The sequence below is a fragment of the Microtus pennsylvanicus genome, chromosome 2 (genome assembly GCF_037038515.1).
Source record: "Microtus pennsylvanicus isolate mMicPen1 chromosome 2, mMicPen1.hap1, whole genome shotgun sequence".
In the NCBI taxonomy this organism is placed as follows: Eukaryota; Metazoa; Chordata; class Mammalia; order Rodentia; family Cricetidae; genus Microtus; species Microtus pennsylvanicus.
The window spans coordinates 126,788,834-126,804,902 of NC_134580.1; the positions used below are offsets into that span (position 1 = coordinate 126,788,834).

A 16,069-nucleotide genomic window follows, 5' to 3' on the forward strand; every position below is an offset into this window, starting at 1 on the left:
GAGCAACAGGACAAGCCTAAGCTAAGGCTAAGCTTTCATAATTAATAAGAAGTCTCTATGCCATTATTTGAGAGCTGGCGGTTTTCTATGTAACAGCTCTGCCTGTCCTGGAACATGCTTTGCAGACCAGGCTGGCCTCTAACTCACAGAGATTCATCTGCCTCTGTCTCCTGAGTGCCGGGATTAAGGGCATACACAACTACACCTGGCTGGAGGAAATCTTAACAACCTTCACAATACAATAAAATGTAGGTGCAATTACTCTACTCCCGCTGAGAACGTCAAGACCTTAATGAAACATGCAACAACCACCTCTAATGTCTCTTTGTTTTCAAAGAGGAAAACAAAAACCATGAGGAATTTGTTGGCAGAGTTGAACAGCTGAGTGTCCCACTATGGAAAGGTCTGCTTTGTGTTTAGCGGGGGAAAGAGGACAGGGTTGGGGTTCTGGTAATAACAAAAATAAAGATTATCAGAGGTGGGGCTCATTTTCAAGACTTTATACGTGGCCATGTTTCCTCTCTTGTTCTTGGATTTTTGTTTTTCTACAGTACGTCACCACACTGTTGAAATTTTACTTGGTATTTATGTGTATGTAACCTTTTTGGCTGTGCTTCTTCACAAGATTGTAAACTCTGTACAGACTCAGACTAACCCACTTTTATGCCATGTTTTAGCTGAATTATCTAGCCTTCAAGGAAGGCTAAGTGAAAGCTACTTGTTAAACGAATGAGTACAAATCCCACTTTCAACACACATATACACCACACGGTTAAAACTCTGGAGAATTTCACCTCCCTGTTATCTTTCTGTGCTTTATTCTCACTACAGGATCTTTATTACTTTGGAATCAGATACAAAGTAAGGAGCTGAGAGAGAGAGTGATAGCCCCTGAGACGGCCTTTCACCATAGTGATGGCATCTCCTGGGTAAGTTCACACCTAGACTCCTTCCCTGGGCCCCACAGAATGTTCAGTTTTCTCCTGAGGCCTTTGGAAGGCACTGGCAAGCTTCTACATTGCCACACTGGCTTAAGAGGCTCTTTTAGGTGTTCTATAATGGTGGTCTTCTTGGTTCTTCCTCAGGGTCCTGACGTGACACACTTTGTCAGAGAGCATTGTGTCCCTAACTGCGAGACTTCCTCTTCTATTTCTAGACTGCGTAGCTGGTCAGTGATGTTCCTTGCATTATAACATTTGCATGAAGTGAGATGCAAATGACGGGATACTGTTAACATAAATCAGCACGTAAAACATATTGCAATAAATTGGTCTTTAAGAAAGATGAAATGCCTGACAGTGGTGGCACACACCTTCAATCCCATAACTCAGAAGGCAGAGACAAACTCTGAGTTTGAGGCCAGCTGGTCTACAGTGCATACCTATAATCCCAGTACTTGGGAGGTAAAGTCAGGAAGATCATGAATTTGGCTACAAAAGATCCTATCTCAAAATAGAAAAAAGGAAGGAAGGTCATCAGGAAATCAAGCATAGTGATGAGTAAATGCCTACTGTACTCAGGAGGTTGAGGCAGAAGAAAGAAGTCTTTGGGTTTCTATTGCTGTGAAGAGACACCATGACCATGGCAACTCTTATAAAGGCAGGAAGCAAGTGAGAGTTCTTACATCTTGACTCACAGGCAACAGGAAGTGGTTTGAAACACTGGGCGTGGCTTAAGCATCTATGAGCCCTCAAAGCTTGCCTCCACAGTGATACACTTCCTTCAACAAGGCTTTACATACGCCAGCAACGCCACACCTCCTAATAGTGCCACTCTGTTTAGGGGCCTTTTATTTTTTCTTCCCCCAAACCATCACAGAAGGCAAGTTTAAGGTCAGTTTGGGCTATACAACAAAACTCTGAAAGAAAAATATGAATGTGAGAGCAGACAGACTGTATTCTCTCTGAGCCATAGCACTGATCAAAACATTTGAGTGTAAGACTTGATGGCTGCCATTCATAAAAGCTGAAAAACAAGATTCCCTAGGGGCAAGAATCCTCTCATTGTATCACCAGTTGCTTTCATAGTACCTGGGAAAGCTTAGTGACTGATGAATACAATAATGTATAGGTACCTGACACTGGTGTTGTTTTCAGGCAAAGCTTTGTGGCTATTCCATGATCGAGAATGGCACAGGTCAAAGATGAAAGGGCATAGTGTATTTGCTAAACACATTATTAAAAGCAATGAAAAATCAACATCTTGATCTTTTCTAGGGTCATTTTTGAAAAATAATTGGCACCAATTCTACGTTTTTACCTTTCCATTATGAGCAGCCAGTCAATATATCCAGTCCTTTGTGGAACTTTCATTAGTCGGATAACAGCTGAAGACAATTTAACTTTTTCCTTCTCTTTAAAGTGCAAGACCACTTCTAAAACACGCCTTTAATCCTAGCACTTGGGAGGCAGAGGCGGGGGGGGGGGGGGGGGGGGGGGGGAATCTCTGAGTTCAAGGCCAGCCTGTCTACAGAGCGAATCCAGGACAGCCAGGGCTACACAGAGAGACCCTGTCTAAAAACAAAACAACAACAAAAAGATCAAAACACTCCTGGCTCTGCTTACATTCCTCAACTGGCAGACTTCCTCTATCTCCATCTCTTTCTTTTTACAGCACTGTGGATCAAACCCAGGGCCTGGAAATGCTAAGTGTTCTACCACTAAGCCATAGCCCAGTCCTCTACCTTCATCTTGACAAACTGACTGAACAAAGTGGCTTAAAAATCAAGTAAGTAGCTTTGTAATAAAGGTGAACAGGGTCTGGCATATGATTTCTTGCTTGAAGCTATTCTACTTCCTGAGTTCTCTCTCCTTTTGATGCCTTCTAGCATGTTACATATAACACAGCACGAAGGCCCTTACCAGATATGATCCTCAATCTTAGAATTCTCATATTCTACAACCATGGGCCAAATAAACTCCTATTTGTTCATAATCTTCCCAATCTGTGGTCTTCTGTTATAGCTGTAAAAACAGACTAAGAGGCTGGAGAGGTGGCACAGTGGTGTAGGAGTGCTTGCTCTGCAAGAATGATGACCTGAGACTGTAGCCTCGCATTCTCTGTGAGTGGGTGGTGGCACATGCCTTTAATCCCAGCACTCGGGAAGCAGAGGCAAGCGGATTTTTGTGAGTTCGAGGCCAGCCAGGTCTACAGGACCTAGTTCCAGGACAGGCTCCAAAGCCACAGAGAAACCCTGTCTTGAAAAACAAACAAACAAACAAACAAAGAACTTGGTAAAGGGTTAAAGTTGAAATAATTTAGAGAAAGTTAGAAAAAGTCTATATTTTCATGAGCAAAGCATTAGGGATAAGTTCTGATAAGCACTCAGAAAAAGAGCTTCAGGGAAGTAAAGAATTCATCATTTTTTGTTTAAGTGTTTGCCAGGTATCAGACAGTATTCAGTTTCCTTTCTGCTGCTGTGATTAAACACTCTAGCCAAGCCAGGCAAGTGGTGCGCACGCCTTTAATCCCAGCACTTGAGAGGCAGAGACAGGTGGATCTTTGTGAGTTCGAGGCCAGCCTGGTCTACAGAGTTAGTTCAAGGACAGTTAGGGCTGTTACACAGAGAAATTGTCTTGGAAAACAAAACAAAAACAACAATCTCTCTCTCTCTCTCTCTCTCTCTCTCTCTCTCTCTCTCTCTCTCTCTCTCTCTCTCTCTAACCAAAAGCAACTTAGGGAAGGGCAGAGTTTATTTTACCTTTTAAGCTACAGTTCATCATTGAGAAAAGTCAAGGCAGGAACAAGCAAGAACTTGAATAAGAAACCATGGAGAGCTTACTGGCTGGCTCACTTGTAGCTTCATGTTTCGCTAGTTTTCTGATATAGAATAAGACCACCTATCCAGGGAACGGTGCCTCCTACAGTGGACTGGGCCCTCCTACATCAGTTAACAATCAAGGCAATTCCCCACAGATATGCCAACATGTCAATCCCACCTGGGCAATCCCCCATTTAAGACTTCCTTCTCAGATGACTCTAGGTTTAACAATCAACTCAAGCTGACAGAACTAACCAGGGCAGATAAAAATGAGGAACTATCTTGGAAATCAGAATAAAGGTCATCCTTGTGCAATCTCAAAGTGTGAAGCTATAATACTGAAAATCAGAGCAAAGACCATCCTTGTGAGATTTCAGGCACAAATGAGGAACTATATGGGAAATCAGAGCAAAGATCATTCGTTTATAAAGTTCAAAGACTTTAGCTCAGTTTTGTCCATGCTCTAGAACATTATGAGAGCTGTCAACAGCCAAGGAGGCTAGACAGAGACATCATGAGGCAGAGCCACCACAGAAATAGTGCGAGGAGCTGAGCAGTAATCCCAGCACTCGGGAGGCTGAGGCAGGTGGATCTCTGTGAGTTCAAGGCCAGTCTGGTCTACAAGAGCTAGTTCCAGAACAGGCTCCAAAGCTACAGAGAAACTCTTGTCTTGAAAAAACAAAAAAAAAAAAAAAAAGAAAAGAAAAGAAAAAAAATAGCACGAGCGCAAATGCTCAGCAAAGCTACAAGGGTGGGGCCACCAGAAAGATCCCAGAACTGTAGAGCTACCAGTGAGTCTCCAACTGTGGAAGAGCTCAGGTAAAAGACTCCAATTTATGATCACTGGTAAAAGCCCAACAATGCTATGGAAGCAGGAATGCTACAGACAGTAAAGTCTCAAGCACCCACTGTTACTATCCTATAGGTGCCTTAGCCAGGCAAGGTCAAACTAATGCAACTCATCTCTACAAATTTAAAAACACATCCTTACCTCGTTAAACAAATGCACCACACCTTTATATAGTCAAATACTCTGCAGCATAAACAAATGTAATTCATCTTTACCTAGTAAAAACAATATTCCACAACAGATTCCTGCAAGTTATTCTCTGACCTCCACATAATATTTGAGGGCAACCCCCGCAACAAAACCACAAATAAATATATGCAATAAAAAGATATACTAAATGTACAACTATGAAATGCTAGATTAGATTACAGTCTGGGGACAGGAATGGAAAGTAGGAATAAATTCTTGACACAAGCTAACAGCTTTCTCAGTCCCTTTAGCTTATAACATTAGTAATAACAATGGGATGGATGCACCAACTCATGCTAAAACTGACTGATGTTCACCAGGTGCCAGGAATTTTCCACACACCTGGGCCTCACCACAATCCTACTGGGAGACATTCTTATCCCCACATTACAGATGAAAACAACAGACTCAGAAAGTTAAGTAGCTCATGCCACGCCACAGATTCTGAGAAGACTCACTTGAAACTCAGGTCACTATGCAGCATCCTATAAAATACGGACTTCAGTCCAGGGGAGACTAAACCCAAATGACAGGTCCTTTAGTTAATGGACAGTCTAGTCCCGGCACTCTGGCTATCATCTTCTCTATGTTGGCTGGCCGCTCTGTTCTGAAATTCCACATGCCCATCACAACATAGGATGGAACAAGTCACTTGCTGTGCTGACAGAGTCACTCAGAAAGCACAAACCCACTGAAACCTAAGTTTTATGGTAGCAACTGTAGACAAAGAGCACTGACCTGAAGCTTGTCTCAACTGTCATTACACAGTCTTCTGCATATTTTATTCAAAATGCAAACGTTCCCTTGGGAGGAATATCAGGAAACTGAAGCAGGATCCCAGTTTTATTAGCATAGACCTGATAAAATGACTATCTTCCTTGACTTTAAGTATTAAAATTGTATGGGGGTGTGCTTGCCATGGCACGCATGTAAAAGTCAGAGGACAGCTTTGTAGTGTTCTCTCCTGTCAATACATGGGTTTGAAGGATCAAACGCAGGTCACCAGACTTGTGCAACAAGCACCTTTACCCACTGACCCATCTTACTGCTCTCCCTACCCAGTCACTTTTAAACTTTTAAAAAATTCCATGACTCTTTCTAAGGCAGCCTTCATGAGCATGTCAAGAACTCAGTTTGCCCAAAGGCATCTCCACAATGTAGACCTTGGAGGACTCTAGTAGGCCCATGCATGACAAAAATGGCTCTGGCAGGCCTTGCCATTCCCCTGGTCCCTCTGCCTTGCTAAAAGCCATTATATTACATTCCTAAAGCTAGCCACCAAGGTCTATTCCCTTATTTGGCCACTTCCTCCCCCTGAGGCTGACTACTAAGGTCCAGCCATTAAAGTCCAGCAATCAAAAGCCCTTTTCTTGCTGCCCTAACTGACATGCCCAATCAAAACAAACCAACTCATGCTAAAACTGGTTCCCCACTTTAACCTTTATAATCTGCCATTTGCCTATGGACCACATCTGTCTCTTTTCTATGCAGAGGCAGTCCTTTGTCCCTCTAGGACAAATACCCCTTCTTCCCCTTGCCCATTTTCCCTTCTCCCTTGTTCTCTATCCCTTGTCTTTGTCTCTTATTCCCTGCCCTTTGTCCCTCTGGGACAAATAAATCTCCTTTGTGCTAAAAACTTGGTCTTGGGATGTCTTGGTCCATACTAATCCTTTCAGACCTGTCTGTCAGAGTTACCTACCACAGAAAGCTGCCTTGGGTAGGAGTAGTGACTGTGAGTTGAAAGGAACTTTGAGTCAAACAGAAATATAAAAACCGCAGTCCTAGCCGGGCGATGGTGGCGCACGCCTTTAATCCCAGCACTCGGGAGGCAGAGGCAGGCGGGTCTCTGTGAGTTCTAGACCAGCCTGGTCTACAGAGCTAGTTCCAGGACAGGCTCCAAAGCCACAGAGAAACCCTGTCTCGAAAAACAAAAAACAAAAACAAAACAACAACAACAAAAAAACCCCGCAGTCCTAATAACATTTGGTGTCAGGCTATATAGAGCAACCATGGCAAGGTAGGGCACAATGGAAAAGGGTGATCCAACCGAGGTCCTGATTAAGCACACCAGACAAAGCCAACTTGCTATATTGTAACCACTGGGGCAATTCTGTTGTTTTGGGTGCAGTAGAGCAAAACAAAAGATTAAAAGCTGGCTCTGAAACTAAGCATGAAAAGACAGATACCGGGATGCGTGAAGTGTGGTTAACCTTGGGATGGCTAAAGGTGAATGACATGGACACTGACCTCAGCCACCTGCCTTTCTGGGCTATAGTAAAGTCAACAGCATCTTGGATGAGGGCCCTTCTCTGGACCAAGGAAAAATGAAGGGTGTTGACTGTGTTCTTTGGTATTTACATGATCAGGGATCTGACTAGGAAACCTCCCATGCAGCTCATTGGTCTCTGTCCATCTCTGGATTTGGTCTAAAGGCTGGAAGATGAAGAAAGATCACTCCTATACATTTCATGCATGCCTTCTCAGGGTCCATGCTAGACCACTTGAATCTTTCATGAACACTGTCAAGAATCCCAGGGTTACAAGAAAAAAAAGTAAAACTCCTACAAAATCCCTCATCTGCCCTGAATTTCTGCTCATCAGACAAAAATCTAGCTACCTGCCAGGTGGTGATGGCATACGCCTTTAATCCCAGCACTTGGGAGGCAGAGGCAGGTGGATCTCTGTGAGTTTGAGGCCAGCCTGGTCTACAAGAGCTAGTTCCAGGACAGGCTCCAAAGCAACAGAGAAACCCTGTTTTGAAAAACCAAAAAAAAAAAAAAAAGAAAGAAAGAAAAGAAAAAAAAGGAAAAAAAGAATAAATTTCCAGCTATCATTTTTTTTAATTAAAAAATATCACCAATAATCCCCTTACCAAAATAGCTAGCATGACACTTAATGGCAAAAAACACCAAAAACATCAATAAGGTCATGAAGGTGCTTGGTATCACCCATAGTACTTGGATGTCAGTAAATTTATGAACTAATCAAGGTGCCCAGGGTCTCCACAGTACTTGTCTATCAGTAAAGTCATAAACTAATTAAAGTATCATTCATAGCACTTGGCTGTCACTAAAGTCATGAACTAGTCAAAAATGTCTAGTATTATCAACAGTACTTGGCTTTCCTAGAAATACCATGAATTAGAAAAGACAAAGAAACAAGTGACATAAACATTGGAAGACAAGGGACAAAATTCTTACTACTTGCAGCCACCATGCAAAAACTCAGAAAACAAAGGGAATCAATTGTAAAAAACTATCAAAAACAATGTTACTAGTTATGACTAATACAATAAGAATACATACTATGATAAAGGATTCTATTTTCAACAACAACAAAATCAACTAATTAGAATGAAAATGTAGGAGAGGCCAGGAAGATGACTCATGCAGTAAAGGCAATTGTCATCTGAGCCTGGAGAACTGAGTTAGACTCTAGAACCCACATACAGGGAGAAGGAGAAAACAGATTCCATGATTGTCTTCTGATCTTTACATGCACTTCCACATACACATATCATACACACACAAAATAAAATATAAAAAGAATGTATAGAATTTTTCTAAAAGAAGTAGATAGGTAGGGAGCAAAGAAAAAACAATTTTAAGATACAATAATCAAGAGGACATTTCTGAGAATTTAGGAATTTGAGTACAGACTGGTCATTATACAAAGTTGACATCTGGTACTACCACTACTACATCGTTGCAAATAAATTTTTTTGTTCAGGTACTTAAAAATTTGCAAACTGGGTGGTGGCGGCGCACGCTTTAATCCCAGCACTCAGGAGGCAGAGGCAGGCGGATCTCTACATTTAAGGCCAGTCTGGTCTACAGAGCAAGTTCCAAGATGGCCAGGGCTACATAGAGAAACCTTGTCTCAAAAAACCAACCAGCCAACCAATCAATCAAATTTGCTTAAAAAATAGTCTCACCCCCCACCCTGAAAAAAAAAAATGCAGAGAAGTGAAATGATTCAATACCGCTAAACAGTGAAAGTTTACAATGTGTGTGCAGATATAATGAACCATTATGTCTTCCTCACTTTCGTGTACCTGAAAGTACCCAAGGAATGGAGTTCAAAGAAACAGGCAAGGTCAAAATGTGGTAATTATACACCGTTTTAAATGCAGGCAACTTAAAATGATGGAGGTCACAATCAGTACTAATTCTTCAGTCAGTTATAGACACATCCTTTGGCCCAGCAATTCCACTTCTAGGAATTTATTCCACGGATACTCATTCATTCAACAAGTATTTTTTTTTTTTAACCACCTACCATTTGGCAGGCACTGGAATACAGAGGTGGAGAGAACCTGCTCTAATTGCAGCTCCATTCTTGTTGGGGGAGGAGACAGGTAAAGCAAGTCAACAAGTCTGCAAGGTCAGGTAAGTGATAAGGTAAACAGGGCTGGGTTGGGCTGGGCTGGGTGAAGAAGCACCAGAAAGTCTTGTAGGGGCAACCAGAAAGAAAGCTATGGAGTAACACTCCAATCTGGCCTTCCTTCCTTATGCTTTATTCTCCTAGAGCCTCTGTTCATTCAGAGGATGTGGGCACCATTTGAATGTGTCTCTTTGTCTCACAGTACTAATCAGGTCTTTTTAATACAAGGAAGGTGTCAGGGCAGTAGTCCTGCCCCCTGAACATTACTGTGCATAGCAATTTGATTTTTCTCAAAGGAAGAACTTCTAAGTTATCTAAAAAGCATATAAATAAAAATGTATTTATTTGAACTATCAAGAATTTTTGAATGCAGGTAAACTTAAAAGAAAATAGAGTATATCAGTTTTACAAAAGATCACCTGCTAGTTAATTTTTAATTACATGTAATACATTTATTATTCTGTGCATGTATGTAGGTAGACTGCAAGGAGGTCAAAGGCCAACTTTCAGGAGACAGTTCTCTCCTTCCACCATGGAGTCTCAAGGATGGATCTTAGGTCATTAGGCCTGAGCAGGAGCCTTCACCAGGTAGGTAATCTTGTTAATTTTACCCACATACAAAACAAAATCAGTCAGTTCTGACCCTTCTGCAAGACTGAGAATCACTGATTTAAGAGATTGCTATGTTTAAGTTCATGATCTTTTACCACAGAGTTTCAAGCTCTGGTTTTCTTTCTGTTTAGGTAAATGTTTTACATATACATAAGGAACGTTCAACTGACGTAAAAAGAAATGACTGCTACAATTCCTATCTCGGGAGTATTGAAAAGCAACATCCCTGGTCATGAATTATCAAGACTTCAGAACTGTCAAGAAAGATAATCTACAAATTGGCAAATTGTCAGATTAAGAAACCACCATAGAGGGAAAGAAACCTATCCCTATGAAATACGCTATTTCAATTTTGAAATCAGCTTTACATAACTGTACTCTTCTCCATCCCAAAGCGAGGATACAAAACTAACTAATCGATCAACCCCAGAAGACTTCAGAACCATACAAAGTGATTCTCAATGACCAATTCCTGTGCAGGTTTCAAGTGCCTGCAGCCACCTGCACAGACAACCACCGGTTCCCTCCAACAGCTGAGGATGAATGCATACGTCCTTTCCCTTAGACACTACAAAACGGCCTAACCCTCGAAGCAGGGTCGGCGAACGCTGCTCTGACATAGTTACCTGGGATGAACAACCGAAGGAAAGGACCAAGCATCCGTAAATTTCCAGACAGGGGAGCGCTGCTACTGAGCTCCGTTTGAGGTCAAGGCAAAGCAAGTGAAGTGGCTAACAACACTTGCGGGGTCTGCGGTCCACCATGCGCGGCCCTCTTCTTACACATGGCCTTCCTAACTCCTCAGGAGACTCTTCCAGGGCCAGTCTGGACTACTGGACTCCTGACTACTACTGACCCGGTCCCTAAGTATCCCCGCGGGCTAAGCTAAGGGTCTCGATGTCAGAATGTTGGCTGGGTTAGTGAGAAGCCCGTAGGGTAGGGGTGGACAGCAGGGAAGCGAGGGTGGAAGCAGCGATTCAGAGGCAGGTGTCTGGAAGAAAGAATGGGGCTGGACGACCCCTGCGGGCCAGCCCAGAGGAGGAAGTCTGAAGAAGGGTCGAAGAGGACGCCGGGAGAATGGGATGCTGTGATGCTCCCACAGCAGATCACTCAAGGTGGGGGCCTGGGACTACCTGCCCACCAGGTGAGGGGCCCATGAGTACCCGCGCCGCGTCTCACCTGCCCAGAGCCCGCTTCATGCCCGCGTCGGCTCCGCTGCTCGGCTCTGTCGTCCCCTTGCCTGCCAGACGCAGGTTCTGCTTCAAGCGGCAGTCGGCGTCCAGCGCCGCGGCGGCCGAGCCGGAGGAGGACGAGCCTGAGGCGGCGCAGCGCTCATGCTCCAAGGTGACGGGCTCGGTCCGCTTCCTCATCCCGCGGCCCTGTCGGCCGGCAGTCCTCGGTGCTCTGGCTTCGCCTGCCTGCCTGCGCCGCCCTGGCTGCAGTCGCCACCACTCGCAGCCGTCACCGCCGGGAGCCGGGTGCCCACTGCCGGTCACATCCCCAGCCCCAGGCCGCGGCGCCCGCTATGGACCAGCGCCGGAGGCCGGTCGGCTATCGCGGCCAATCAGAGCAAGCCTCCACACAGCTCCGCCCACCTCCAAACACGCCCCCATCGCCTCCCCCTCCGGTCCACGGGCTGCACGCCCAGCATCCCTAGCGCCAACAACAGCCATCTTGGAGAAGGGCAGAAGAAGCTCAAGCTGCGGGTCATTTTCCGGGCAGGGCTGATCTTGAAGGGTCTCGCCGCGTTCACGCTGTGGTTTGGGGTCGGTTTGGGTTCTCAGGCTGAGTTGCTTTAGGTGCCAGGTGTCGTCTGCAGATTAACTCGGGCATGCCCCATCTCAGTGGTCCAAATGGTGAGGACGCAGGGAGTGCGACAGCCAGAAGGGGTCCTTAAGGGAACTAGCTCCATTTGCAGGGCAAAATAGGCGCCCTCCACTCCCTCTGTGGGGCCTTTGACTCCCCTAATACGCGAGAACCCTTAGATATTCTGAAGGTTTGTTATACTCATCAAAAAGCTTTACCTTAAAAAAAAAAAAGCACACTCTTTTGTAACTAGTGTATCATTTAAAACAAGTTTGTATTTACTTTTTGTTCTTTGGCTGAATGTAAGGAAATGAACTGTCTACATATGCTTTGAAATCTCTTATTAAAATATGGATCTTCACAAAAACAATTAGAAATGGTGGAAGCCAGGAAATCCATTTCAAAGATAAATTTGTACTATGACACCCGAAATTTAAGTAATGATTCAATCCACCAGAAAAAAGAGAAAACACACTTTCATGAATGTAGCTTTTTATAGTTTTTGCTTTGTTTGATATGGTGGCATTGATTTTACTAACGGCCTGCAACCAAGAGATACATAGTTGACTACTTATTCCGAATTTACTTTTTAATTTCAACACGTGTGTCAATCAGTTTGAAAACTTGGCAACTGATAAAGATTAAATAGGAATTTAGAAATGTAAGGGGTTATGTTGACTTTGTAATGATATTTTGAAGTTGCCCAAGAATTTGACCATTTTGCTATATCACAACCTATGTTCATACTGTGTGAATATCCATAGTCTTTAAAGCAACAACAAAAACAGTACTATAGATTTGAAGATTCAAAAAGCAAATAAAATGCTTTAAAAAATAATTTTCTACCTATCAATCATAAAATCTTTATAGAAAGAAACAAAGAGTAGATAGATCTAGTAGGACATGCCTGAAGTTATTACAAAGGTTGACAGCGGGAGGCTGCAGGCTGACCAGGCAATTTAGTGGATGCTGGGCCTCAAAATAACAGAAATAAAAAGAGCTGGATATAGCTCAGCAGTAGCACTTCCTTAGTGTACCTGAAGATCAGGGTTCCATTGCCCAGAAAAAAAAGGGGGAACTGGAGAGAGGATCCAGAAAGAGGGGATGGGTTGGGGGTCTAGACTTTGTCCATATGATCCTCATTTCCTGGTCTTCTAGTGTTTAATACACTCCCACCCTGGTAAGCCCTCACTGTATCTCTGGGTCATACCCTTCCTGGAACTAAGGCTCTTCTGTAGAGGTCTATGCTTTGCTGACTACTACTACTCCATCTTTATAGTCTTTCCCTCCTGAGGAATGGGAACTCCATCCTTGTCCTTCTTGGAGTCTTACCCTTCATTTTTCCTTATGAACATCACACCACACCAGCCATCAAGTTTTGTGTCAGCCACTACTCAAAATTCTATATCTAACCACTTCCCATCGTCTCTACCAATCCCCACCCTGGATTATTTTAGAGGTCTAAGGGTCTCTTGCCTTCATGTCTGTTTTTCTTCCTTCTGACTAACTCATCTGCCACGGGATTTCCTTTTTTAAGTAGGTCTGAATATGTCACTGAAAACACTTCAGTAAAAGAGGCAGAGCCTACCTGGAAGAGCTCCAGGCACACGCTCAGGCGCCAACTGCTCCCAGGATCACTGCCTCCTTGCTGGTCCTTCATGCTACCTAGCCCCTCTTTAAGACCTGGGCATTTTGATTCTTGTTACCCCAAAGCTCTGCTTCCCTAAAGCCCACACCAACAGAGTTATTTCCCTGCCCTCTGAGAACTCTGTTTGCTGAACACTAACACAGAACCGTCAGACCCTCTCATCTTTGCTGGGGTCACTTTCCTTGGTTTATTCCTGTTAGTGCTAATCATCAAAATACTTGACATGGATATATCTATCTGTATTGGTGTTTTCCACCCTGTGAGATAGACTCCAAGAAAAGACCTTATCTACTGCATTATCTTCAGTATCTGAACCAATGCTTGGCTCATTGTACACACTTCATAAATATTTGCTGAAGGGAAGATTGAATCATCAAGACTGCTCACAGGTATGCCACTGTTCCCATTTTAAAAGTGAAGATGTCTAAAGGTCAATGAAGGACTTGCCCCCTGGCTGAAATTGAAAAGATGCATGGCTAAGAAGTGTTGTAACTATCAGCCTGTGACACACAATCCTACAGCAGTATAACTGGGTGTTTAGTACAGATTAACCTAAGTATCTCTAATAGGGAAAAAAGGAACAGCCCTACTTACTTAGCTATCTACCTCCCTACCTGCATATCTATTGTTTTCTGAGACAGGCCTGGAACTCTCTGGAATGCTCTTACTTCAGCATCTGGAATGACAGAATTACACAACACCTGGACAAGTAGTTCCTATTTAAAGTGGGGACATTCCCATACCCATTTTGCAGATAATGTATGTCCTTGTTAGATCAGGAGCTGTAGCCTCACAGATCAGGCCACACTCCAGCAACCTCCCTCCCTCCAGGATCAGCTACAGGAAGATGACAGGCCCATGCTATGACTCAGAAGTCACAAAAGGCAGAATCTTGCCTCCTTCCCCAGTTGGCCCAGAAACGGAGATATGGTGTAGGAAGTCCTTCTGTTTATGTGTTGCTTTCATTGGTTGAATAAAGAAACTGCCTTGGCCTTTTGATAGGGCAGAACTTAGGTAGGCGGAGTAGACAGAACTGAATGCTGGGAAGAAGAGCAGAGTCAGGAAGAGTGCCATGGATCTCCTGCCTGGGACAGACGCTGGTTAGAATCTTGCCGGTAAGCCACAGTTATGTGGCAATACACAGATTAATGAAAATGGGTTAAATTAAGATATGAGAATTAGCCAGTAAGAGGCTAGAGATAATGGGCCAGGCAGTGTTTAAATGAATACAGTTTCTGTGTGATTATTTCAGGTATAAGCTAGCTGGGCGGACGGAACAAAAGCAGCCCACTCCTCCTGTTACAGATACAAGCCAACTTCAAGCAGCCAGCATGTAGTACAGGCTCCTTTTCATGCCTGTGCCGTCTGGCTTTGGACCACATGCCTCTGAAATCTTTTAGGGAGGACCTCTACTTAGTTCAGAACCCCACTATACTTGTATGTGGCATTAGTAATAATGACCAAAGTTTCACCTGAAGGGCAATTTGTCTCAGCACTTGACTCTGAAACATGTCTCTCAACACTGTCCAGTTCCTCTAGCAATGCTGTGATCTACATTTGCAAAAGAACACCACAAAATTCCATTCTTGATTTATAGAAATTTATACCGCTGGACTGGAGTGATGGCTCACAGGTTAAGAATACTGGGTGCTCTTCCAGAGGTCATGAGTTCAATTCCCAGCAACCACATGGTGGCTCACAATCATCTATAATGGGATCTGGAGCCATCTTCTGGCATGCAGGCAGAACACTATATACATAATAAATAAAATCTTAAAAGAAATTAATACCACTTTTCAAAAATCAGCTAAATAGTGTGGCAAGTTGGCACACATCCAGGAGACAGAGGCAGGTGGATCTCTGTGAGTTTGGGGTGGGCCTGGTCTACAGAGTGAGACCCTGTCTTAAAACAAAAACAATAATAATGTGATTTTTATCTTGCATTATGTAAGGTTAGGAAATTTCCCATAATCGTGTAGTTAAATGTGCCGATTGGTTTTGTCAGTTTGACACAAACCTAATCACATCTAGGAAGAGAGAATCCACTCTCACCCCCCAGAAATACAGGGTTTTTCACCTGTCTTGGAACTCCCTTTGTGGACCAGGTTGGCCTCAAACTCACAGAGATACACCTGCCTCTGCCTCCCTGAGTGCTGGGATTAAAGGTGTGCACCACCACCGCCCAGGAGGAGGAACTCTTGAAAAATTGCCTCAATCAGATTGGCCAATCTATGGGGCATTTTCTGAACTTCATATTGGTTTGGAATGGCCCAGATCCCTGAGGGGAGTATCATCCCAGGTAAAGCAGGGTGAGCCCTGAATTCCCTTCCTGGTGGACTACAACTGTATACCGAAACTAACCCTTTCCTTCCCAGTTTGCTTTTGGGCAATGTGTTTGATCATAACATATAACACCAACAGAAGGCAAATCAAGACAGTATGTTTTAACTGAACTTCTCTTTCTCTCCTTCCTTCCTTTTTTTTTTTTTTTTTTTTTTGGTGGGCTCCTACCAGGCACTGGTAGCACACACCTTTAATCCAAGCATGTAGGAGGTAGAGGCAGGTGAATCTGTGTGAGTTTGAGGCCAGCCTGGTATACAAAAAAAGTTCCAGGACTACCAGGGTTGTTACATAGAGAAATCCTGTCTCGAAAAACAAACAAAAATAAAAAAAGATGGGCTCCTTTAGAATTCCTGGACTGAATCTGCCTTCCTCAGCCCCAGAAGTGCTGGGACTTCAGGCATTCGCCCACAGTATAAAGCTTTGAACTGCTGTTATCTGTGACATTTTCCAGTTTGCAAGTATTTTGAAATAACTTCTT

General features: G+C 43.6%; 1 protein-coding gene across 1 annotated transcript in view; it reads right to left on the reverse strand.

Moving 5' to 3' along the window:
• Abhd12 (abhydrolase domain containing 12, lysophospholipase) overlaps window positions 1–11,313 on the reverse strand; it is a 63,395-nt gene extending 52,082 nt beyond the window's left edge. The window contains exon 1 of the mRNA XM_075962442.1: window positions 10,974–11,313. Within this exon, the coding sequence (XP_075818557.1) occupies window positions 10,974–11,164 (191 nt within the window). The 5' untranslated portion in view covers window positions 11,165–11,313. The remainder of the gene's footprint in view (window positions 1–10,973) is intronic.
• Window positions 11,314–16,069: the final 4,756 nt, after the last annotated feature.